Genomic DNA, 26,574 nt, shown 5'->3' on the forward strand with positions numbered 1-26,574 from the left:
AAGAGCAAGAAGTTGGAAGTCTACTTGAAAAAATAATGAAAGAAAACTTCTCTAATTTGGTGAAGGAAATAGACATGCAAGTCCAGGAAACTCAGAGTCCTGAACAGGATGGATGCAAAGAGGCCCACACCAAGACACATCATAATTAAAATGCCAAAGATCAAAGACAAAGAGATAATCTTAAAAGCAGCTAGAGAAAAGCAGTTAGTTACCTGCAAGGGTGTTCACATAAGGCTGTCAGCTGATTTCTCAAAAGAAACTTTACAGATCAGAAGGGACTGATGAGAAATATTCAAAGTCATGAAAAGTAGGGACCTACAGCCAATATTACTCTATCCAGCAAAGATATCATTTAGAATCAAAAGACAGATAAAGAGCTTCCCAAACAGGAAAAAGCTAAAGGAGTTCATCATCACCAAACCATTATAATATGAACTGTTAAAGGGACTTATTTAAGAAAAAGAGCATCAAAACTATGAACAATAAAATGGCAACAAATTACATATCTATCAACAATTGATTCTAAAAAAACAAACTAAGCAAAGAAGAACAGAGAGAGAATCATGGATATGGAGAGTGTTTTGATGGTTCCCAGATGAGAGCGGGGTACAGTGGAATGGGTGAGTGAAGTTGTGAGGGGATTAAGAAGTACAAATAGGTATTTATAGAATAGCCATGGGGAGGTAAAATACAGTATAGGAAATGGAGTAGCCAAAGAACCTATGCATGACCCATGGACATGAACAAGGAGGGATTGCCTGAGGGAGTGGGGGGCACTGGGTAGAGGGAGGCAAAGGAAAAAAAAAAACTAGGACAACTGTAATAGCATAATCAATAAAATATAATTAAAAAAAAAGACACTAAACCCAGCGATACCTTGATCTCAGATTTCTAGCCTCCAGACTATGAGTGAATACTTTCTGTTGGTTAAGCCCCTCTGGTGTTTTGTTACAGCAACCTGAGCGGATTGATACATGCCTCTGGAGGTATCCACCCTAACTCTCTACTTCCTGTGAGGATAGACCCATCTTCTCCTGGCCACTTCAGGAACACGTGCACATGTTGTTATTCATGCACACAAGGCACACAACTTCTCAGCTCAGTGCCTGCCATGCTTCACCCTGGCATGTGTGCCTTTATCCCACATGGTGGTGGGCTTACCTCTGCTCATCCTTGACCAAAACTCAGGCAATACTATGCTTGAGCACCCTCTGGACCTGTATTACATGTGCCATCATGTGCATCTATGTGCTGCCCCCTTGCCCTGGACACCACAGGGAAGGATGGTTTCTCCTTGGTCTTTGTGTTCCCAGAGCTCTGTACTTGGCACAGAGTCTGACACTTGGCACTCCATAAGTATTGGATGAACAAATGCACGTAGCCATCCCTCTGGCCGAATTGTCCTCACTCTGCCCAACTGCAACAAGGGAAACAGATAATCTAGATTCAAGGCCAGGGCAGGCCATTCACCAGCTCTTGACCTTAGAAGAACAGTCCATGACCTCCTGCGATGCTAGTTCATGGGCAAACTGGGCGCAGGTCCAAGGCCATGTTTCTCAATTTCAGCCAACGTCAAAACATTATATGGGATTTTTTCCCCACAATATGATCTCTGATCCTTGACTTCCTATAAGCCAAGATGATTTTGCCAACCTTTACGTTCTCTTTAACATTTGAGTATAAAAACACAGAGGGTATCGCCTATAGCTTTGCAGAGCGCCATGTCAACTGGAGTAGACAAACAGATAAGTTTAGTACTATGTAGCAAGTACTAGGTGTCTGCATAGAAAAGACACTTGGTCCAAGTAAAAGACTTGGCCAGTTTCCTGGAGATTTCTATGCTGGATTTGAAAGTAAGAAACTGAGGTTAAGAAAGATGGGGAGGCCATGTGCTTCCAAGCAGAGGAAGAGAGAGCATTATACATGTAAGGTAATTACAAGCAAGTCAAAGCTTAAAAAAAGTAAATAAAATGGGAGAAGTGGAGTGCGGAAGCATAACTGGGAGGAATATGCTATAGTGAGCCATGCTTAGTTTGCTGACAGAAAGATCCAGGAGAGGCTCATATTAGCATGGATGGTAAGACTGGGTATTTACTTAAAGCAATAATGGAAAAATTGTTTTAACTGGCTTTTGTGATGATCATAGCATTCTGTGAGTGTTGCTTTTGCTAAAGAGAAGATTTAATAGCATAAATGAATTCCTCAAAAGTATTTCTTTAAATCCTGAAACCAGTTTTAACTGCGAAGTTCTGAGATACCCAATGGTTTTAAAAAAGAGAACTGGCAGACTCCTGGGCAAGATGGCAGTGTAGGTAAGAATGGCCCACTTCCTTGCACAACCATATCAAAATTACAACTATGCTACAGAACAACCAGTTTCAGAAACATCAGAAACTGGGCTGAATAGAAAACCTAAAACTATGGAATTAAAGAAGAAATTATATCTAGACTGGTAGGAGGGGGCAGAGACATGGAACAAGTTTGACCCACACCCATGTGTGGCAGATAAAAATCAGGAAGAAAATCTCAGGAACGAGGGGTCCCAGCCCTACTCTGAGCCGCCCCCCCCCGCCCAGGGTTCCAGTGCCAGGAAGAGAAGTCTCCATAACTTCTGGCTTTAAAAACCAGTGGGGACTCAGGCAGTGGAAGACAGAAACTGCTGGACTCATTGCAGTTCTTCTTAAAGGGTCGCACACAGGCTTACTCAGACCCACTCCCTCTGAGCTCCGGCATGGGGGCAGCAGATTGAAAAGCAATAAAGACATATGCAGAGGAACGGAATTGTCCAGTATCAGGGTGCAAACTAGGGGGCAGCTTTCTCTCAAGCATAAGTGTTAGCAGAAGCCACTGTTCCTTTTCTGAGCCCTTGCCCAGCAGAACCACAGAGTGGGCAGGTGGGGACCATAACTGAGGCTCCACCAACTTGGTTCACACTATTTGCCTCACCCTGGTGATTTCCTGAGGCCCCACCTAACTTTCAGATTTACCCAAGCTGTTTTCAGTGCTTTTCCATACAAACGGTTTGTCTTGGTCCTTACTTCAGATTTTTCTAAATTCTCTTAAACAGCAGCATCTGGCTTCAGTGAGTCCTGTACCTCTCACTAAGTTGCCCCAAGCATGGCACTAGCAAAAGTTTAAAAATCTGAAGAAATAGTGACTGAAAAATCTCCCTAATCTGGTGAAGGAAATAGACATGCAAGTCCAGGAAGCACAGAGAGTTCCAAACTAGATGAACCCAAGATGAACCCAAAGAGGCCCACACCAAGACATCATAATTAAAATGCCAAAGATTAAAGACAAATAAAGAATTTTAAAAGCAGCTAGAGAAAAACAGTTAGCTTCCTGCAAGGGTGTTCCCATAAGACTGTCAGCTAATTTCTCAAAAGAAACTTTGCAGGCTAGAAGGGATTGACAAGAAATACTCAAAGTGATGAAAAGCAAGGACCTACAACCAAGATTACTCTACCTAGCAAAGCTATCATTTAGAATCAAAGGACAGATAAAGAGCTTCCCAGACAAGAAAAAGCAAAGGAGTTTATCACTACCAAACCAGTATTATATTGAATGTTAAAGGGTCTCCTTTAAGAAGAAGAAGATAAAAAATATGAATAATAAGATGGCAATAAACACATATCATGGCAATAAACATATCTATCAACAATTGACTCTAAAAAAATAAACAAGCAGAACAGAAACAGAATCATAGATGCAGAGAACATTTTGATAGTTGCCAGATAGGAGGGGTATTGGGGGGATAGGTGAAAAAGGTGAAGGATTAAGAAGTACAGATTGGTAGTTACAGAATAGTCACGGGGATGTAAAGTACAACATAGGAAATAGAGTAGCCAAAGAACACATATGCATGACCCATGGACATGGACAAGGGTGTGAGATTGACTCAGGGAATGGGGGGCTGGGTGGTGAGGAACGAAGAGAGAAATTGGGACAATTGTAATAGCATAATCAATAAAATATAATTTTTTTAAAAGAGAGAGAATTGGCCCTGCGGGGGGCACCTCAGTTGGTTGGAGCGTCTCCTGTACACCAACCAAATGGTGGCAGTTTGACCCCCAGTCTGGAGGCAATCGATTGGTATTTCTCACATGTCTCTCCCCCCTACCCCTTTCTCTCTAAAAGCAATAAAAATGTATCCTTAGGTAAGGATTTAAAAAAAATTTTTTTAAGAAAATTGGATTTTTACTATTTGTTTTGATGAAGGGTAGTTGGAAGGTGTTGGCTGGAAATCCCATACTGGATGCCCTAACCCATGGTGAAGTTCATGGGAACCTTGCAGCATGCCCTGAGAGGGCCAGCTTCCCCACAGTGGGGGCGGCGGTGACAGAGCAGCTCTCTGAGGAGGCCCGCTTCCTCCACCACTGTGGCTCCAGTAGTCACCTTCCTTTCCAGGCCCTGTGACAGCCTGCCTTCCTGTCCTCTATAAAGTAGCCATGATCCATAACTTATTGCAACTTTTTCAGAAATCAATTCAACTATCAAAAATTGAAATTTATCTTATGGGTATATTTAGATGTATCCACATAGATGTATAAAGATAGTCTACTAGTAGGGGACTGATTAATAATTATGGCACAGCCACATAGTAGAATACTATGCATCTATTAAAAGAATGAGGCAGAGACTTTTAGGTGACATGAAAAGATGACCCAGGTGTACCAATATTACATTAAAAAACAAGTTGAAGAAGAATAAGCACAGTGATTCCACTTGAAGAAAAACTAAAAGTCCCCATATATGTATATAAGATATAATAAAATACTTGGAGAAAGGCACATCAAACTTTTAACATTTACTTCTGGGTTGTGGGAATGAAGTCGACTGAAGGCTGAGGTAATATGTGGGAATTTCCCTTAACATTTAAGTATTTTTCCAAGTTTTAGAATGAGGACTATGAATTTAAAAATTAAAAATACTAATTTTCCAAATAACACAGTTCTGATTTTGTTTTTGTTTTTAGTTTTTAGTTTAAAATAATTATAGATTGACAAGAGGTTGCAAAAATAGTACAGGCAGGTCTCGTGTACTCTGTGCCCAGTTTCCTCCCAGTGATCACATGTGTTTCCCTATACCACAACAGCCAGACCAGGATATCAACACTGGGACAATGTTTGTATTGTAGTTCTATGCCAGTTTATTACATGTGCAGATTTGGGTAAGCACTGCTAAAATCAAGATACAGAAATTCCATCACCACAAAGATCTCCCCTGGTGCAATTCTTCCTAATCTCACCCTCTTCCTGCTCCTTCACCCACCTTCATCACTCACTGTTGGCAACTACTAATTTGTTATCCATCTTATATTTTTGTCATTTTGAGAATGTTATATGGTAGATGGAATAATATAGTAAGGGCTCTTTTGTGATTGACTTTCTCCATTCAGCCTAACGCCCTTGAGGTCCATCCGAGTTGTGTGTACCAATAGTTTATTCCTTTTTATAGCTGAGTGGTATTCCATGATACCATGGTATGGGTGAGCCACAGCTTAGTAGTTCATCTGTTGTAGGATATTCAGTGGCTGTTTCCATTTTTTAACTACTTACACAGATAAAGCTGCTATGAACATTTCTGTACAGGTTTAGTGTAAACATAAATTTTCATTTCTCTGGAATAAATGACCAATAATATGATCACTGGGTTGCAAAGTTTATGTTTTAGTTTTTTATGAAACTGTCAAACTATTTTTCCAGAGCCTGATACATCTTATATTCCCATCAAAAACATACCAGAGAGAACCAGTTTTGCTGAATCTTCTCTAGTATTTGGTGGTGTCACTATTTATTTTAGCTGTTTTAATAGGTTTGTAATTATATTGTGGTCTTAAAGACCAGTAATGTTGAGCATCTTTTTATGTTTTTATTTGTCATCCATAAATCCTCTTCAGTGAACTGTATTTTTGTGACCTTTGCCCATCCTTGTGTTAGGTTGCTTGCTTTTTACTGTTGAGTTTTGAGAGTTCTTTATATATTGTAGGTGCTAGTACCCTGTCAGATATGTGGTCTAAAAATATTTTCTACTAGTCTGTAACTTGTTTCTTTCATTCTCTTATAGGGTCAATAACAGAACAAAAGTTTTTAAAAATTTTGATGAGGTCCAATTTATCACTTTTCCTTTTATGGTAATGAAAAGAGAACGAATAAGATGGCCTGCTGCCTCAGTTTCTTACTTACGCTTAGTCTTACCCCAGCCTAACTGCAAAGTGGGTGTGGACTCAACAGAAACTCATCTTTGTTGTCTCTGAGTATTCACACAGGCTTTTTCTGTTTTTAGAGAAACCAAATGGGCCAGAAAGGACAAGGTTCCAGGTTTTTATGAAGTTCTACAGTCCTGCTTATTACCTCATACCTTCTGACTTCTCTCTCAGTGGATAAGGATTAATAAAGATTTTTGTTCCTTTTTTATTCTTGAGATTGGGATTCACTAGAAACCCCTCATCCCACCCTTTGTTTTTCAGGAACCCAACCTCTCCCCCACCCACCATAGTGCCAAAGGGTTTGAGGACTCTCCTATGAAGACATCTTGCATGAAGGCACAATGAAAATTATGAAAGTAGGTGGCCCTTGTCCATGGTTGGCATGTGGTCCCTGTGCCCCATGGAAATGTCTTCACAGAGAGACCATCTGGCAGAAGGGAGAGAAATCTAGGCATTTTTTGACTATATTAGAGCAGAGACAACCAGCTTTAACATTGCTAGGTTGCTCTGCTGGGCTGTGTGAACCAGGCAGCCCACATCTCCAACTATGAAATGAATATTTAGTCCACACCAGCATGGGTACTACAGGTACCAAAACAAATAAGGTCCAGCTCTGCTCTGTTCTGGGGACTTGGGTTTAGCATGAGGAGACAGACGTGCAGATGTCTCAACAATGTGTGCAATAACATGGTACCACTTGTGGTAGAGACTAATGACTCACCCCCACCTGCTTCCCTCTTATTCTCAGCTCCCAGCCAGACTTGGTTACCCAGCCTGAAGCCAAGTGGGGGTGGGTGGGTCATGGAGTTAGGTGTAGTCATGTCACTGGGTGTAGGCATGTTAGTGGAGTATGAAAGCTTCCAGTGCTCATTCATAAACTCTTCCCACATGCTGTCTTCTGTTTTATTTTCCCATCCACTGGCCAAATGGAGAGGACCATAATGCTGACCTAGAGGAGGGCAGAGTCATAAGATGGAAGGGGTTTGGGTCCCTGATCAAGCAGGGACTACTGCCCAGGAACATCCTGTTGAGCTTTCTGTGTGCATTGAGATTCTGTAGTATTTGTTTTGCAGCTCACATACCTCAACTGACACACAGAAATCACAAATCACTACTCCCCTCCAGATATAGAAAGGCTTTATAGAGGAGGTGCCTGATATCCCTCATCCGACATTGCATCTCAGATATTATAAATACTACTTACTATTTTATAGATCAGGTTATTGCCTTATTACTTTTTATGCTTGTACTCATTCATTAATTTTTCTCTTTTGAAATATCAATGACCATTATTTGGCCAACAATACTAGAGGATTATAGTAACATACTATCAAATTCCAAAGAGCTTATTGCTTTTAGCACTCACCCCTCTTTCAGCAAATCCTTCTAGCCTTTTGATAACTTAATTCACATCCTTTCCACATATTTATCCAGAAGGCAGCTTTTAAATTCTGGCATGGTCACCCACTCTTCCTCCTGCGCTTTGATACCACCAGATGCTAGAGGGAAAACATTTGCGATATGCCTACAATCTATTTCAATGTATAATTCTATCCAGTTGAATGTCAGGCATTTCTAAAGAATGCTGTCGGTTGATATAATGCCTCTTCCCAAGTTCAGGTTTTGATTTGAAATTGCATATTGGAATGCCTCATGTTGCAATTTGCCCCAAATTTATAAATCTATCACAGATTCTCTCTCCTATCTATCTTGCCTCCTTAAAAGATTAACCAGTTAAGAGTGGAGTACAACATGATGTCTTTAAAAAGCAAAAGGAGAAAAATATTCTGCTTTTGAAAGGGAATGTACCCTCAGGCAAAAAATAATTCTTTGTCTCATAATACATGTTGGGAACTGCCAGTTGTCATGTTACAGCTTAAGGTGGATTAGGATTCCATCGCTGATCGTCACATGGATTCTTATAATTTCCATCTTCATCTGCAGCCAAGCAATTACTGGGGAAAAACCCCTCTGTTTGGATATGTTAGAATGTGTTAAGCATGAGCACTTTCTTGAAACAATTTAGGAGAAATCTTTGCTTAAGTATTTGGCAGACCTAAAGCATATCCCCAAAAATATACCAAATTTCTTCTGATTTGGGGTGCAGAGAAGGGGACCATTTGTGATCATAATTATTTAAACAAAATAATTCTCTTTCTTTGATTATATTGTCTTAATTAAGATGTTCTTAAGAAATCAGAATACTAGGTTTTTTTTGAGATGGTTATTTAACCATAGATTTTTTAAATTACTTTTAATGGAGTTTCTGAAAATTACCAAATGAAGTGTAATACATATTATTTGTGATGTGCTTTTCTTTCCATTGTAATGAGAAAAAGAAGATATAGTTTACTCTTGAATTTTACAGTGACTTTTCATAGTTTAAAAATATTAGTACTTTCTAGGAAAAATTAAAGTTAGTTCCAATAAAATTGCTTCCAAAGTTGCAATGCTGCAATTGGCATAAAATAAATTTACAACATGTGAGAACACCCACATTGGAGATCTATCATGATGTTTAACTTTCTTCATTTGGAAACCATTTAGCAGTTGCTTATTCCAGCTGAATAATTAGTCTTTAAGTATCAAATGGATGGTCAGTTCCAGGTTTCAATAAATGGGGAAAATGATCTACTCCCTAATTTCCAGAGGGAAGTTCTGAGAATTAATAAAACTATGTATAGGAGGTGGCTAGGTATTCTTGAAAATGGTAACTGCTTTTAGACATTCATTCATTTGTTTAATCATTCAACCAGTAAGTATTTATGAGCCTGTATTATTCTGGGTGCTGAGTATTTAGCAATGAACAAACAAGACAAAACTCTCCCCTCATAGAACTCACGTTCTGATGGGAAAGTGGACAATAAACTTGTAAATGGCTAAATGTATACAACTTATACAAACAATAGCACTAAAACTTCAGCAATGTGAGGAGCTGTGAGAATGTCAGGCCAGGAGTGGGTGGTTCAGCTTCTTTATGTCCAGTGGGAGAGGCGAGGGGTGACAACTGAGTGCTGATCTGGGTGAAGTAAGGGTGAGCCACATGAGGAACTTGAGGAGAGTCCTGGGTCTGGGGAAAATCATATGAAAGTCCCTGAGACAGGAATGAACTCAGGGTCTACAAAGGGCAAAGAGGTTGATGTGGCTGAGCTCCGTGGGCTTGGGAGAGTGTCGTAGATGATGAGACTGGAGCTGTAGTTGGGGTGGGGTCACAAAGGGCTTTGGGGCCTAAAACCGAAATTGGGGTACTGTTCTAAGAGCCACTAGAGGGTTTTCAGTAGGGTCATGACCTGTACTCATTTACATTTTGCACCCTTCTCTCTGGATATTCGGAAGGGAGTCTTTAGGAGTTAGGTTCTGGATACATTTCAAAAAAGAACCATCAGAACTCACTAATGGATTGATGTGGGAGGTGAAAGAGAAAAGTGAGTGAGGTTGATTCCTAGGGGTTTTTGCCTGAGCAACTGATGGAATGAGGATTTCATTTCCCAGGTGAGGAGTAATTTGGGGAATGATCATCAATAGTTAGAATTTGGGCAGGTTTGAAATGCTTACTAGATACCAAAGTAGAGAACTCCACCAGGTAGTCAGTCACATGTGTGAACTGTAGGGCAGAAGGCTAGCCTGAAGATGGGAATTTGGAGCCATCTGTATTTATAAGGGATTTAAGCCATTGGCTTCAATGAAATCATCGAGGGAGAGCTTATTGATAGAAAAGATAAGAGGTCCAAGATGGACTGAAAAGCTAGGATGAAGGAAAAGCCAGCAGCCAGAGACTGAGAAGAGGTGTCCTATGACATCAGAGGAAAGGGAACAGTGCTGGAGGTCCCAGAAACCAAAGCATCTAACCTTGTAATATTAGGGAAAAGTGTGAAGTTGCTGATTAACATTCATTTATAGTTTCTGATTACCTTAGTGAGTAACTGGTCCCAAGCTTTCTGGGTTCCAGCCTTGACATTGACTTTGAATTAGGCTAGTTCCAAATCTTGACCTCACCTAAAAGGTCCTCCTATAGAGGTCAGTCATGCTTACAAGTCCAGCTGGAGCCACCACTCACCTGCCCACCCAGACAGGTTCAGAGCCTTTGCCACCAGTTCTGCAGCTTGTCAACTCCCATCCCCTCCACTGCTCTGAAGACCACAGCTCAGGAGAGTGGAACTGGAAGTTAGGGCCTGGATTAAAGAGGGAGGCCCATGTTCTCAGAGTCTGCACTCAGACTCTGGCTTTTGCAAGCACCATGCCTTGGGCTTCCTCATGCTATTTCTTGACCACTCATATGGTATGTCCTCTCTCTGAATTGAGAGGTGGCGCAATATACAACACATCCTCAAATAATGTCATTTCACTATAAAGTTGATGAGATACCGTGGAACTTAACTCTTGTTCTTATCGATTAGCCTATGGTAAAGATGGTTTTGTTATATGTCTTTTCACTTAAAGTCACAGCACCTATAGGTGATATTAAGTGAGGACTTATTGTCGTAGTTAAGAATTTGGCTCTAGGTCCTGGCCAGATAGCTCAGTTACAGTGTTGTCCTGGTACGCCAAGGTTGTGCCAGTCAGGGCACAGATAGGAATCAACCAATGAATGGATAAATAAATAGAACAACAAATCAGTGTTTTTTTCCCTCTCTCTTCTTTCTTCTCTCTGACCTAAAAAATCAATAAAATAATAAAAATAAAATAAAAAAGAATTCAGCTCAAGAACCAGGCCATCTAGTTCCAAATTCCAGGTCTATCAAGATTTAGCCATGTGATGTTGCATAAATTACTTTATCTATGTCTCTGTATCAACATTTTAACTGGGGATGAAGATCAAGCCTACTTGTGGCTACTATAATGATTAAATGAGTTAGAAATGTAAGCCTCCTTAGAACAAAATGAGTGCCATCAGCACATGATGCAATATCATTTCATAGTGGAGATTATTACTTGCCCAAGGCATTGAGGCTAGTAAGAGGGGGAGGCAGTCAGTCATGGGCCCACATTTGTGAAGCTTCAGATCCTGGCTTCTAACCACTGTGCAGCCCAGCCTCAGAGAAGTAAGCAAGAAGGTGGAGATTATGCAGTGAGGTCAGTTGTTCAACAATTTTACACAGCACTGTATACAGCACACACCTCCAGGACATCTGTGCCAGATACATCCATCAGTTAATTCCTGTAATAGTTTTACTGATTCCGTCTTCTAAATGGAGATGTTGAGAAACAGCAGGGATGGACAATGGTCACATGACCAATGGTAAAACTCAGGTCCAAATTCTTACCCCTTTCAGGGAAAACTCAGCTTTACCTGTAATCCATACTTAAAACATGTTACAAATTCTAAATACCTCCTCTCCAACAATCTTTCTCATCCTGAAAATATGCTGGTGCTCTTTCCCTGTGAGGCCTGACTAGAGTATCAGAAAGATGAGAGACAAGAGAGCCTTCCCAGCCACCTGCCTGCTAGCATCGCCCCCCATGTGACAGATGATCCAGGCCATGGGTGTGCCCCTGTCTTACCTCAGTGTCCAGCATAACTTGGAAACCAGCCTCCTTCCCATTTTGAGACCTAATCCATTTGCCTGTGGCTTCTACCCCTTGGGATTGGCTCAGCCTGCCACCAGGATAACATGCCTCCTTTTCTATACAACAATTTAAAATTTCCCAGGACACTTCCCATGCCCCCCAGTTCTCACCCCCAGCTCCCTCTGCTGAGAATACCCTCCTCTCACTGTTTGCCTCCCAGAAAAAGTGCTGTTTGCCCTACATCTCACCCCAAATGCTACTTCTCTGTGACTGTATTTTCTCCAGGGAGATCTGAGTGCCCTTTCTTGGTGTTACTATCATGTATTCTTCACAGCAACCATCCTGCTAACCTGGCATTGTCTCCATGATTTTCTCTCTGCTGCAAACATGCCATCAATGGCAGGGACTGTGTGGGTTCATCTCGTTTTCCCAGTGCCTGGCTCTCATAAATATTTGTGGAATGAATGATGGTACCCAGTCATGCAGCATATAGACCAGGCCCCTCCCTCTAGGAAAGAACCACAGATTGTGGCAAGTGTTATGAGGACAATGAACAAGGTTATGTGATCTGTTGGGTGTCAGTGGGGTGCACTCTAAGTGGAATGGTCAGGGTGGCCTCCCCAGAGCTGAGACCTGAGGGCTGACATGAGAAGAGCTGGCTGTAGGGACCGGCCAGTGTGAATCCCTGAGGTGAGAAAGAGCTTGTCGTGGGCGAGGATCAGAGAGGAGCCCAGCATAGAGCATAACGAGATCATTACCATTGGTCATGTGACCGTTGGGGAGTGGTGCCTAGGTCCCCAAGTAAAGGGCCAGGTCTGCAAAGATTTTATGCAAAAAGTGACTGGATCTTAGTGTAAAGCCTGCTTTCAGATGGGTGGCCGGCTCTTCTGTTCTTGCCTGAGGTGGCGGCAGAGAGCCCCCTGCAGTATCTGAAGTGCTACCCTGCACAGCCGGCCCCATTTCTTCTCAGACCCCCAGGCTCCCATTTTCTGGGCGTCTCAGTCAGGCCCTGTATCTTCTCCTCTGCCCAGCCCTGGCCTGGTGTCAGGAAAAAATCTGGCATCACACATTTACACCTCGGTGGGACTTTCCGTTCCCTGTCAAAGGAATGGTGGTTTAAAATAACACAATGGTACTATCTTACAGTTCTGTAGCCAGAAATCAGATGCAGTCTCCCTGGGCTAAAACCAAGGCATTAGAGTGGCTGAGTTCCTTTCTAGAGGTCCTGGAGAAGAATCAGTGCATCCTCACCACTTCCGGCTTCTATATGCTTCCGACATCCCACAGCCAGTAATGACATACCCCCCTGGCCCATATTCCGTCCTCCTGTCTCAATCTCTGACCAGGGCTGGGAAGGGTTCTCTAATTTTAGGGACCCCTAATTAGATTGGACTCACCAGCTAATTGACCCATCTCAAGGTCCTTAATTTAATCCCACTTGCAAAGTCCCTTGTAAAGTAACATTCACAGATATGGATGGGGCTTAGGACAAGGACATCTTTGGAAGCCATTATTCTGCCTACCATAGGACTCCTGAATCTCAAAAGATCAATCAAATGTACTGCGGGAACTATTGGGATAGAGATTTGAAAAGTGACTTTAAAAGCTATCTTTGAGGCTCTCAGGGAAAGTTTAACTTGACTTGGGTATTGTGATGACAAGAAGGATTTATTGTTAATTTTGGTAAGTGTGATCATGGTGTATATCACTATTTGATACTTGGGAATATTACAGGACAAACATGAAGTACATGAAACAAGGTTGGCAAAATACTGATTGTTCTTGATCCAAGTGATAGGTACATGGGGTTCAGTACACTTTTCTTTGTACTTTTGTGAATGTTTGGAACTTTTATTTTTAAAAGTGAGTACATACACACATATATAAATCAGGTATCAGTAAGAGGCTAAGGACACTTTGGGGACAGAGGAGAAGGTCAACTCTGGGCCCTGCCCTGCTGCAGTATCCAGTCCCGATTACCCTGCAGAGCCAGGCTCCCTTCAGGTGCAAGAGGCTCCACTCTGGTCCTCAGTTTAAGGATGTGCCACCTCGAGGCCTTAGGCAAAGCTCCCTTGTGGGGTCCTCCCAGCTGGGGTTTCCCAGGCACTTCCTGTGTACACCTCACACTGACTCGGGGAGGGAGAAGCATTGGTGGCCACCCTCAAATGGGACAGGAGCTAAAGTCCAAATGACTGATGTTTTGATAAGACAGTAACTGTCACCTGTATTTCTCGGAGGTAAACTGTGGGGCAGGAGGACCTTCTCTTACATGGGTACATACCACCCCACCCTGCTTTCCTGAGGTTGTTTATCCTATGGCATGTTGGCCACAGAGCCTGTGGATCAGGGCATAAGAAGAGGAGAGAGAACGTTGATGGAGAGAAGCTTTGGCTTCTTCCGGGGAAAGCCATGCTCAGGTTGACAACATGGAGAGGACAGAAAAAGCAGAAACAGGAAAGGGGTCTGCTAACACTTGCCTGTTTGGGGTCGCTTCAGATGGAAGCTGATGGATAATCTGTCAAGGAATATTCCTTGAAGATGTTCTGTAAACATGTTGTGATGATTTCAAACAGGAAAAATGGCTCCACCAGCCAAGGGTTGACCAACTACCTGGGAGACAGGATATAAACACATTGAAGACAATTCACAGTTCAGGGAAGCAAATGGCAAAGGCTGTCAGAAATTCCTAGGTGGGAGACAGGCTGGAAATCGGGGACATTCCATCCTGGGAAGTTGAAAAGACTCAAATGTCTACAGCAGGCAGGAGGTAGACCAGGACAAGGCCTGTGAAATGTTAGTGTGTGGCCAGTGAGCTGGCTGCTGACCCTGACACCTGCTACGTGTCCCTGAGGCTGGTGACTGGCATTTTGCGGGCCACACGCTGTAACGAAATCATGGTAAATGAGGTTGTGAGGTATAATGGAGCCAGCTGATGGAGAGCCTTAAACGCCAGGCCAAGGATATGGAAAGTTATTCTGAGGCTGGAAATAATTAATGACTTTTCATTACAGAAGAGGCATAATAATAGGCTTCTCTTAGGAACAGAGGTAGGTGAACAATGTGCTAGAAAAAAAAATAGAAATGCACAGGAAACTGGACATAAATTAACATGGAGATAGAGAGTATAAAGAATGTTGTGATTGAATTTGGGCTCAAGAAAGAAAGATGTGTAATAAAAGCCCTCATGTATTAAACACCACTATGAGCCAGGCATTAACCCCTCCAACAGTCCAAGGCAGTAAGTGGTGTAGTCTCTAATTCATAGGTGAAGAGGAAGGCTCAGGGAGTTACAGGGAGCTGCGTAAAGGCACACAGCTGGTCTGCTGCAGTACAGATGGCACTGCAGTCTAGGCCTGACCACACTCCAAATGCCATGCCCTTTCCCCTTCCTTGATCGGATGACAGGGAAAATGTATTAGTTTTATCTTGCTGCTATAACACAACACTATGTATTATCTTGAAGTTCTGTAAAGTTCTGGAAGGGGTCTCACTGGGCTAAAATCAAAGTGTCAACAGTTCTTTAGGAGGGGGCAGTGAACTGATCTTCTTGCCTTTTCCACTCTCTAGAGGCTACTACATTTCATGGCAGTGTTTCCTTTCCTCCATCTTCAAAATGAACAACCTTGCATTTCTCTGACCATTTTTTTCCCAGCCACATTTTTCTGACCAAAGCCTGGAGAGTTCTCTGATTTTAAGGTGTAATTAGATTGAAACCTCTTGGATAATCAAGGATAATCTCTTCATCTCAGTGCTCATACCTCAGTTCTATCTGCAAAGTCACCGTCACCATGTGAGGTAACGTGCTTTGATCCTGGAAATTAGGCATGGATGCTCTGGGGGCAATATCCTGTCAAGCACAGAGTCATGCGTGCTGTGTGTCAATGCCATGGTGAAGCGCCATTACAAAGGGGACTTTTCATTGAATTAAAAGTAATGAAATAGAGGATGACACAGAAATTTTAAAAGGAATGATATTGGTAAACAGAAAAATCGTGGTTGGAGGACGACATGGCAACATGGAGACTGCCGCTCAAGTTTATTCTAAACATCCTGGAAGCATTTGTTGGCACAGTTGATCCTGCAGTAAATTTGACTATTATTGCCAAGGCTGACAACTACATGGATTATCCAACCTAAGAGACTGACCAAGAAATAAAGGTGACGGCTACGTCTGTAGTTCAAGTACCCAATTTTGTACTAATTATTCACATTCTAGAATCAAACTTCCTGTTCTTTGCTTTAGCAGACTGCCTAAACTTCACCTATCTGCCAACACCGCCATTCTCCCCCCATTTTTTTTACAGTGAGTAGCCATCACCTTTGCAGGCTGACAGCCTTTTGTTCCAACAGTGAGCCATTTTATAAATCATCAATTTTATGGCAATTGCCTGAACCAATAGGATTATGGAAGCATAAATTGAACTTGTGGGTTATAATGAAGTTATTAGAAAGCTGACAGCAAGTGATTTCATTAAAGCTCATTGTAATCCTGTTTTCATTTTATTTTTAAAGTCCTATCACTGGAGTCTTCTGGCATGTAATAGATTGAGGATTCTATTATAATTCAGTAAAACTTAAAAATAATTTTCTGTTTTTAGTTTCTCTTATTTCATACAGAGACTTGGTGTTTTGTTATAGACCATTCAAAACCAGAAAATGATAACTTAGAAACATTAAGATTCATTCTTTGGGCAACAGGCATTTAGGCCTACTGAAGGAACTTTTCTCGTTTTCCAGTCATTTGGTAATTTAATATAGAGTGAGTCTCAAAGATTATTGGGATGAAAGGTAGAAAAGTGCTCAACTGCAGGTGAAGATATTTGCACTTTGAAGCCTATCTTTTTCTCATTGAAGCAGACTCCTTTAATGAGCTGCATCTCTGACCACTAGTGTTTTCTGAAATGCGCCAAGCACTTAGATCTGCTCCCAAGAAGAGTTCTGCAGGTGCAAGCACAGTAGGCAAAACAGAACAACCCTTGGACGCTTACTTAAGAATGAAGGCCACATTCAGACTTGTGTGGTCACCATTGGCTTTAATGGGAACCACCGTATGCTTCTAGGATTCAGGCTGTGAAATCTGTGGGAAAAGTGTGAAATGGAAAAACAGGAAATAAAAGGATCCATTGGACATCAGATTCAAAGACTCCAAAAGAGCTGTGTCATGAGAGGATGAGTTTAAATTCACATTTGCTAATGAATACCACTGTTGTCTCTCAAAGAATGACTTAATACTGCTATACCACCATTCCAACTATTAATTCCTGAAGAAGGGAGCAGGAAGAATACATATGAATTTCAATACAATTTGCTAATTGACAAGAGGAAAGTTAGAAATTACAGAAATGGCTGGAAAAAGACTCACCTCTATTCTGTAAACACACACACAACACACACACACACACACACACACACACACACACACCCCGACATGTGCAAACCAAGACCAACCAACAGCCATGGAAAAAGTATCTTAATAGGCATCATGTTTCTGGCATTGCTATAACTACACACAAAACAAGTGATCCATGAAATGGTGGCAACATCTGTTTTAGAACCTGTGGTGCCTTACTAACAAAACAGTTGTAAAATGTTTTGGGGACAAAAATATATCTGTGTATCTATGCAGATGCCCTCCTCTAAGGGAAACGTGCGTGTGTGCACGCACACATGGATACAAGTGTTGAACAGAAAAAAACAGGAAGAAAAAGGGAAATATCATTCATTTCTTTAAAATACTTTAATTGTTCTCCATTCAAATGAAGCTACGTGTGTTGCTTTGAATATATCTTTTAAAAAAAAATTCCACAACATATAAATTGTCATAGAGCTAAAATTTACAATCCCAGTTGGTAGATGTGGTAACATACAAGTGGATGCTGAGTGAGTTTGTTTGAACTTGGTAGGAAAACATTTTCTGACCTTGGAAATGAAATCATTAGTTGTCTGTTTGTTTATGGCCAAAGCCAAATGGAGAATTCAGGGTGTGGGAAGGTACACACTTGGGTTTAAGATCATTCAGGATGTTCCTCATTAAGGAACCCAGATTTACCTCTTTCCCACAGCTCCCCAAGATTAGTTCACGCTGATCACACAGCAAATTGTCCCTGCAGAAGGGGGAGCTGCAGACAGTATCTTCTTATATATTTTCCCTCCAGTGTTAGACAATGCATAACTTGTTCCTTCATCAGGCTTTCCATATGTATTCCCAAATGAAGGCTATTTGATTTTCCCCTCACAAAGTGTCCTTATTTAATATTAGGTAGCATATTTACAATATGTTCTTAATTTCTATTAAGCACCTAGCTTCTAACAAGTAAGAATTTATTCAGTTCCTGCAGTTGAAACTCAGGGATTTTGTTGACTTTACCATCCTCTGGAAGTACAAGAGTGAAACATTTTTGTGGACTGTTAAATTTTAGTGTTTGTCCATCAAAGCCATTCCATTGTACATTGTTCTTTGAAATGGTTGTTAATCAGATCTTGCTAAATGAAAAGTGGCTATTTCAGGTGTTACTACATAATCCTATTGTTGGAGCATTTTGCTGTAGGAAAGGGAAGCAAAATTCCAGCTCATTCCGTGGAATTTTTTAATCTGTAAGGTGTCTTTTCTGGGAAAGTAGTGGATGGTGAAGGTGGGGCTGTGACAAGGTGGGGGAGGAAGAAGCTGGGCAAGTGGTCTGTCATTACCTACCTGTAAGAGGAGGCAGCTGGTGGGCAACCTTTGTCTGGCTTTACTTTCCTAAACACATAGGGCTTCTCGCTCACTATAAATCATAGCCAAACTCTTCATTCGCTTTCTCTGTCCATTTCACCTTTGCAATCCCAGCACTTCCTCTCACTGTGTACCCTGCATCCTGCACCCCCAGCCAAACCCTGAAGCTTGTTGCTAACTCCTGTCAGTAACCCCAGGACTGTGATAGATGAAAACTCTCCCTAGACAATAGAGGAGGAGGGAGGCAAATGAAGGGAGGGAGAGACTGGGTACTCTCAGGAGGTTAAGAAATGGAGAATCATGTCCTTGGGTAATTCTAAGTGACAAAATAATTACTGTAACAATTTAGTTTTAGCCCAAACAGCATGTGTTACCAAAGTGCTGAACTAAGCCTCAGAAGTCAACCCAGGGTCCACAAGAAGCCTGGAGGCTGGAAAAAACGACTGTGTAATTCCACAAATTAATGAATCTCTTTCCTAGAAAATGAAAATAATTGTATGAGCTTACTTCAAGTAGTTATTGTGGGAAGTAACTAACAGAATGAGCATTGGAAGAGATGTAGAAAGGGTGACTTTGCAATCATGGTATTGAAAGGAGCTACATTGAAATTGGGCACGCTGAATGTGATCAGTGTTTCAGTTTGGATGAAATAAAGCAATGTGATCAAGAATGTGGGCTGGGTTCAAACCTCTGCTTGCCAGTTAATAGCTGTGTGACCTTGAGGAGGCTGCCGAATTCCTAATGGGTAGGCTAACCTACCTGGCTGGGCTATGCTAACATCTGAGGTCACCAAGTAAAGCGCCAGGTCTCACAACTATGGGAGAGTGTGATATGCATGAAATGGTAGCTCTTACTGTTTACAGAGAAGATAAACTGTCTTCATTGCTTTTTATAAATTAACAAGAAGTCTTCTCATATTTATAAGTGATTGTAGTCAGGGTTATCAATAAGATGTGGGTTGAATTATCTCATCAAATAGATAAAAGAATGTTATTTGGAAACCTTTAAGCATACCTGTGGAGGGAAGCAGCCATGCAGGAATTCTGAAAATCCATTCGTGGCATCGAGTGAAAGAGCTCACCGCCATTCTAGCCTGAAGGACATTCTTTGAGTGATGACAGGCATTTTGACAGTGCCCAGAGACCTGCCTGACATGTTCATAAAATCATCCAGAAGATTTTGCAAGATGTGAAACATTGAACCTGCTACCTGAGACCTGGCCTTTATCTCATATGTGCATCTCTTTTTGGATGGTAGAGAACAGGTGTCACCAGGTTTTGGATTTGGTGAAACAAGAAATTTGGTTCCTGGTGTTCAGGCAACCCTGGGAACCAACTATTCCAAAAGAAACTTGTGAAGATGGGCTACAATTAGCCCATACATGATTTTCTTTAACTTTTTTAAAAATTTGGTTTTGGTTGTCATTTTGGCCTTGTTGGGAATAGATCAGGAACAAGAAGCCCTGGGACACCCAAGGGTCTCGTTCAGCAATATCACACTGCACATTTAAATTTCCAGGCATTGATTAGCCTTCTGTGATAATCCATTTGGGAAGAAATTGATTTAAAAAATCTGCATTCCTGCCAACAAATCACATATTAATGGATCAGACCAAAATAGTTTTTCATTTGTTCAAAACTGTTGAATATACAAAGAACTCTAAGGCTGTTAGCCTGCTCCACAACGCTGTGCTATCTGGAAAGTTCAGGCATGGATTGGTCTTTGGAGCTCAATAGTGAGTGGCCTGGCTCTTCACTTCTCACACACGGGTATGAGGTGAGACTGCAGAGCTCAGGTTCATGTAACAAGCCCACAAGAATGTCCACATCTACAGGACTTCTCTCAGTATAGTCGCCCGAGAAGGCCATACAATGACAAAAAGCTTGAATGATCCACACAGTGGTTCTGAGAGATAATTCCAGAAGCTCCTGGAGAAACAGATGCTCTCATACTGCTGATGTGACACAGCCTTGCCAAGGGCTGAGAGACCAGTCTTTAAAATGTGCTTGCTTTTTGACACAGAAATTCAGTTTCTAGGAACTTGTCATAAAGAAATTATTGAGATGGTACACAAAGATTTAACTGTGAGGAACCTTGGTGCTATGTTAATAACACCTTAAAAATTGAAAGTGGCCTGAAGATCCAACAGCAGGGATTGGTTAGATATAGAAGGGCACATGCAGCCAGCAGGTACTGTGCAGTCATGGAAAGTGATGCAACTGAAATGTTTCTGTTGCTATGGAAAACTGCTCCTGTCCACAAAAAAAGGGCAGGTTATCCAACAGCATTCAGGTATAATCTGGGGTACAGTATGTCCATCTGGGGAGAGGATAGAAAAGGATACAGAAAGGCAGGCACCAAGTTGTGAATGGCAGGTGGGACTGTGAATATTTTCACTTTTTTTTTTTGCCTGTCTACATATTATCACTTTTCTATAATGAAAAACTATTTTTATAATAAAAAGATAAAAGGAAACATGAGAGGAGAAAAAGGTCCTAATATCCTTAAAGAGGAATTGTGGTGTACCTGTATTAGTTTGTCAGAGTTTCCATAACAAAGTACCAAAGTGTTGAGGAGTGGCTTCATCAACAGAAATTTATTGCCTCACAGTTCTAGAGGCTGAAAATCCAAGAACAAGGTGTCAGCAGGGTTGGTTCCATCTGAGACTGAGAGTGGGAATCTGTTCCAAGCCTCTCTCCAGCCTCTGGCAGTTGGCTGGTAATCTTTGACGTTCTTTGGCTTCTGCCGCATCACTCCAGCCTTCGCCTTCCTTTTCACATACCATTCTTGCTGTGTATGTCTGTGTTCAAATTTCCTCTTTTTATAGGGACATTGGTCATATTGGATCAGGGCCAACCCTACCCTATGACTTCATCTTAAATGATTATATCTGCAATGACCCTATTTCCAAATAAGGCCGCATCCTAAGGTACTGGGGGTTAGGACTTTAATATATGAATTGGGAGGAAGACATTTCAACCCATAACAGTGCCCCAGTGAGATAGCCACACTGCTCCTACCCAGCTGAGGTTAGTGCCTACCTGCCATCAGCACCTTTGCCAGCTGCCATGTACTATGAGCATGGACCAAGTTCAGGAGTGTTAGAGGGGCAGGGCACCGACATCCCTGAGGACTCCAGGTTCATAGAGATAGATAATATGAAAACAGAGAGCCTGATCGTGGCCCCTCCCTGCCTCCACACACCCAGGCCAGGGTTGCAGACCAGAGTGGTCATTCAGATCAGCACATCTGAACTAGGGAGACCCGTGCAGAGATCTGAAAGGAAGAATAGTCTAAAGAAAAAGGAAAAGACATACTGTTACTTTGGATTGGATATAGGAGTTGTGATTTAAAAAAATAGAAAGACCAAGAGAGAAGGGAGAAAAATATTATAAATATTACACAAAAATCTGCACACAGATATTTTATATCAGCTTCGTTCACAATCACCAAAAAACTTGAAAGAAACCAAGACTTCCCTCAATAGGTAAGTGGATAAACAAACGGTAGTACATCCTTATAATGAAATGTTGTTCAGTGATCAAAAAGAGAGGAAGTATCAAGCCATGAAAAGACATGGAAGAACCTTAAATTCACATTGCTAAGTGAAAGAAGCCAATCTGAAAAGATTACATACTGTATGATTCCAACTGTATGAAATTCTGGAAAAGGCAACTGTAGAGACTGTTAAAAAAAACCAAAACAGTGGTTAAGGATAAGTGGGGTGAGAAGAGAGGGTAAGGAGGAGGGATGAACAGATGGAACACAAGAAATTGTTAGGGCAGAGAAACCATTCTGTATAACACTGTAGTGGTAGACTCACAACATTATGCATTTGTCAAAACCCATAGGCTGTACAACATGAAGAGTAAGCCCTCATGTCAGCTGTGGTCTTTAGTTAATGATAATGTATCAGTATTGGCTCCTCACCTGCAACAACTGTATTGTGCTAATGCAGGATGTTAATAATAGGTGACGCTGTGTTGGGGCGGGGAAAGGGCATATGGGAACTCTGTACCCCTTCCTCCATTTTTCTGTAAACTTAAAACTGCTCTCAAAAGAATAAAGTCTATTAACTATTAACTTAAAAGCCAGAAAGTATATTATGAATAAGGAAATGTAAAAGGGATCATGCTCTTAGTCAGCTACCCAAAAGGGGCCCTCGGCAGATAAAAGTCTGGGCAATTGCAAGAGTTTTTCAAAGGCAGTTGAGAAGATACAGACGACCAAAGGGTGACCCAGCAGGATCTCCCAGATTCAAACACCCCTGGCTGCTCACACCTATCTCAGACGCAACAAAGCCCTTCTGATGGAGCTTAAAAGTGGTGGGGTTTGGGGGGAGGGAAAAAGAAGAACCAAATTCTTATTTAAAGAAATAACAGTTTGGAACATGCACAGGAGTGTCAACAAGTTATGTAGATCTTATCAGCATCGCATTTTTGGTGCCTCCCAGCTATTCAGCGAGGCTCCACCAGCCTGTCAGCATCCCTCAGCGTCCCACGCATCTCGGGCATATCAACCTGTTGGGAGGCTCTGCCATGGCCAGGCGTGTCTCCTCAGGGCCCCAGGAGGAGGGAGAAGGTTCCGGATACCGTCACACCATCCCCTCCGCATGCATGAGCATCTTCATTTCTCTGCTCACATTCCGTGACTTAGTTGGGGCCCACTGTCTATAAAATTAAACAATACCTTTATGTTAATTTTGGAAGGAGTACACAAATTGGAAAAGTCTGATGCTCTCACATCTAGAGGAAGAGAATGTGTAGTTTCAGTAAAGTGAGGAGAAACTATGCAAAGTCATCATCAATATATATTATGTTTATGGAGGTGTTTCTACAATACATTTGCAGATAAAACACTGTGATTTTATAATACTATGGATAAAGAATAAGACATGAGACTTGTGGAAACTCCTCTCGTCACCTCCCCCAGCACACACCAAAAAGAAAGCTCTCATAGTATATATATTGCTCCATGATAACCCAGGCTTTCAAATGTAATATTGCTAAGTGATGTAAAAAACTATTTATTTAGAGTAATGAAAATGATAGTCTTTACTAAATATCTCAGCTCAGCTTTCTTTTACAATTACCTGATTATTATATTAAAGTCAGTGAATGGATCTCCTTGTTAGTTTGTGTTTGTTTTCATTTTAGGCAGCTTTAAGTGCCTTGAAACAATTTTCTGAGCAAGGACTGGATCCAATGGAAGGGACAATGAATATTGAAAAAGGTTCTCTTGAAAAGTGAGTAATTCTTGTGTTGTATTTTTGCATTTATAATTTTGTCACTATAAAAATAAAATATAGATCATAATAAGGTAAATACTCAAGACATTAATACCCATATCTTATAAAATTATTCATAATACAATTAATGTAAATAAATGAGAAAGTATATATGGTCATAGCCTACAGTATGACTGTGAAAGTTTTAATCTACTAATTGATGATTATTTCTGCATTTTTGTGCTTTTGTTGGAAATATTTATGTGTTTTGTTCACTGACGAGACTTGCAAAACTAACCATATTTTGTGTTTACTTCACACTGTCGGGCATTTCCTGGCCAAACCATCTTCTGAGTTATAAATTTTGGCTCACATTCCTGCTAAGTTGTGGGCACAGCAGAGCGAAAGAAAAAGAAGTTGAGGGGTGACTCTCCTTCCCCTCAGCTGCATTTGGTTTTGCACATTTTTTGTACAAAACACAAGCTCATGTTGCCACAGAAGTGTGGCTCCCAAGGGCTTCAAAGGCAAAAATGCCACTCTAATAAGTATTTCTAAAATCCAGCTCATAGCTTTTATTTTTTTTTAATGATATTGAATATAAGGTCTTATCTGACACTGAATTTTAGGTCTCTCAAGAGACCAAACTTATAGTAAAGAAATTGAATGCAATTATATTTACATAGTGGAATCCAAACTCTTTCAGAGCAGTAATAATAGCAGGTGAGATTTCAGAACACACACAGGAGGTAAGATTTTTAGAATGAAAAAATATATATACACATATACATATATAACCCAGGATATAAAAACTGGATATGCTGACCCTACAGTTAAAGTATTCCCCCAAACCAGCCTTTTGTCATTAATGGATAAAAGGTGAGAGTGCGAGAAGAAAACATTTGGTAAACAGACATGGCATTTTAAGTTGTCTATAGATTGACAACCATTTATAAGCTAATTTAATCAAAACCATTTCCACATGATCTCATCAGTAGACTATCTGAACATAAATATTGTTGTTTCACTTTAAAATGTCACTTTGGTGGTGACCTTTGAATCCTGTGTGCCATCTGCTAATAAACATGTCGAAGATGTGCAACCCTGGACCCTCAGCTCTTGTTAATGTATTAATCTTCCAGACAAGTCCAGCATCTGGGAGAGAAAGCGGACAATAACCAGACACACCCAGGCTCCGCCGCTCAGGACTGCAAGAAATCAAAGTCCGGCATCTAGCAGCTCCCAGAACCACGCTGCCACCGCATCCTTATAAACCTGTCAGCACGCATGAGGGTGTCTGTGTTCAAGGAAATGAATGACTAATACCATTATTTGAGTCTTATGTGAAGACAACACTATTCTAACACAAGAGATAATACACACTAGTACTGTTTATTCAACTGGGGAAAAATAAAACTTGGCGCATTTCCTTTGGAACTTGAGATCAGATCATAACTCACTTGTCCAGAGGCAGCAGAAATCTGATCCTGCTACTGGAGTTTAAAATAACAGTTAATGAAAAGTGTTAGAAACAGAGGTAAAGCTTTTAAATGATCAATAGAGAAATTGGGTTTGGTTCCGTTGTTACGATTGTTTTGTCGTGGCACTTGTGTTCAGTTATATTCTCTCTCGTTTTAAATAATGCTTGACAATTCAAAAATTAACCAATGACGTGCTGTGGAATGTGATGGTCGTTGTCTTCATATAGAGTCACACAGTTTCTCTTTTTATGCAGATATTTGTAACCTTCATTCTATATAAACATGAATAACTTTAAGGCATACTACTCAAAGATGTATGCAAACAAACATGGTTTAAACCAGGTCAGATATTTAATTAAAACTATGAAATAATGTTAGGAACAACTAGTTTCAATATACTCCAGGAATTTAAAAAACAAATCACTTGTGCGTTTTGAGCTCTGCAATACTCTTAGCCACCGAGGAGGCGTCTTGCCTCTACAAACCATTTCTCTGGGTTCCACGTCCTGTGGCGGAAATCGCACTTACCCCCATTCGTGTCTTGTAGCCACTCACTGTTTGCATCAAAGAGTGTTTTTAATAACTGCCTCTGGACTTGGGACAGTGAGGAGGATCAACATAAATAGTGTCCCTGGCGGGGAAGGGAGAGCCTGTTGGAGGAGCCGTTAAAGTCTTGCCAGCTTGTAGCCTGCCACGCTTGGGACCAGCATGTTGGAATCCAGCGTGTAGCAAATGCAGTAAAAATTTGGTCGGTTTCTGTGTGAAGTGTGGTTACTGTCGTTCTTTCATTCCCTTAAGAATCACCTCAGTGAAACCCATCTCAAAGGCCACCACCCAGCCTAGTCATCCTGCTCAGCAGTGGCATTAGGGGACATCCCTGTCACTAGCCATGTGTATCTGCGAAACTGCAGAACCACCTCCCGGGTGACTCGGAGCTGGGTTCCTGACCAGCTCACGTCATCTCATTGTTCAGGCTTTCTCCTTATTGATTTGCAGACATTGCGAAATGAGAAAACACTATACGGCCTAACTGCTCAACCCAACATGACAATAGGAATATAATTATGTAAGATTTCACAAACAAAACCACCGTAAATCGATCTGGCTGACTCACACGCGACAGAAGAATAAACAAACAGCAACATAAGGAAATAACTCCAGGGTTGTTTGTAATGGTTCCCATGTGGGGAAGTCCACCAGTTTTGGGAGGGCTGGTGCCCTTGGAGGAAGTAGGTTTGGTTACATAAAGCTTGGACCTTGTGGAAGTAACAGCACGTTTGTAGAGCTGGGGTTCACAAAGCTAAGCCAGGTTGAACAGTGCACCCTGCTGCCTAGCACAAGGGCTCAGAGGGCCCTAACTCACTTCTTGGGGAACAGGCCTTTTCTTCTCCTAGGCCCTCGGGTGGACTGGAAACAGGCATGTAGACAACACCACTTCAGG

At 41.3% G+C, this 26,574-nt stretch overlaps 1 protein-coding gene across 1 annotated transcript in view; it reads left to right on the forward strand.

Moving 5' to 3' along the window:
* Positions 1-25,898, forward strand: part of STAU2 (staufen double-stranded RNA binding protein 2) — a 317,711-nt gene extending 291,813 nt beyond the window's left edge. Inside the window, exons 15-16 of the mRNA XM_054595602.1 lie at positions 23,585-23,673; positions 24,795-25,898. Coding sequence (XP_054451577.1) covers positions 23,585-23,673; positions 24,795-24,888 — 183 coding nt within the window. The 3' untranslated portion in view covers positions 24,889-25,898. The remainder of the gene's footprint in view (positions 1-23,584; positions 23,674-24,794) is intronic.
* The last annotated feature ends 676 nt before the right edge of the window (positions 25,899-26,574 follow it).

Source organism: Pteronotus mesoamericanus, unplaced genomic scaffold (genome assembly GCF_021234165.1).
Source record: "Pteronotus mesoamericanus isolate MK-2021 breed Mesoamerican mustached bat unplaced genomic scaffold, CSHL_Meso_final scaffold_54, whole genome shotgun sequence".
NCBI lineage: Eukaryota > Metazoa > Chordata > Mammalia > Chiroptera > Mormoopidae > Pteronotus > Pteronotus mesoamericanus.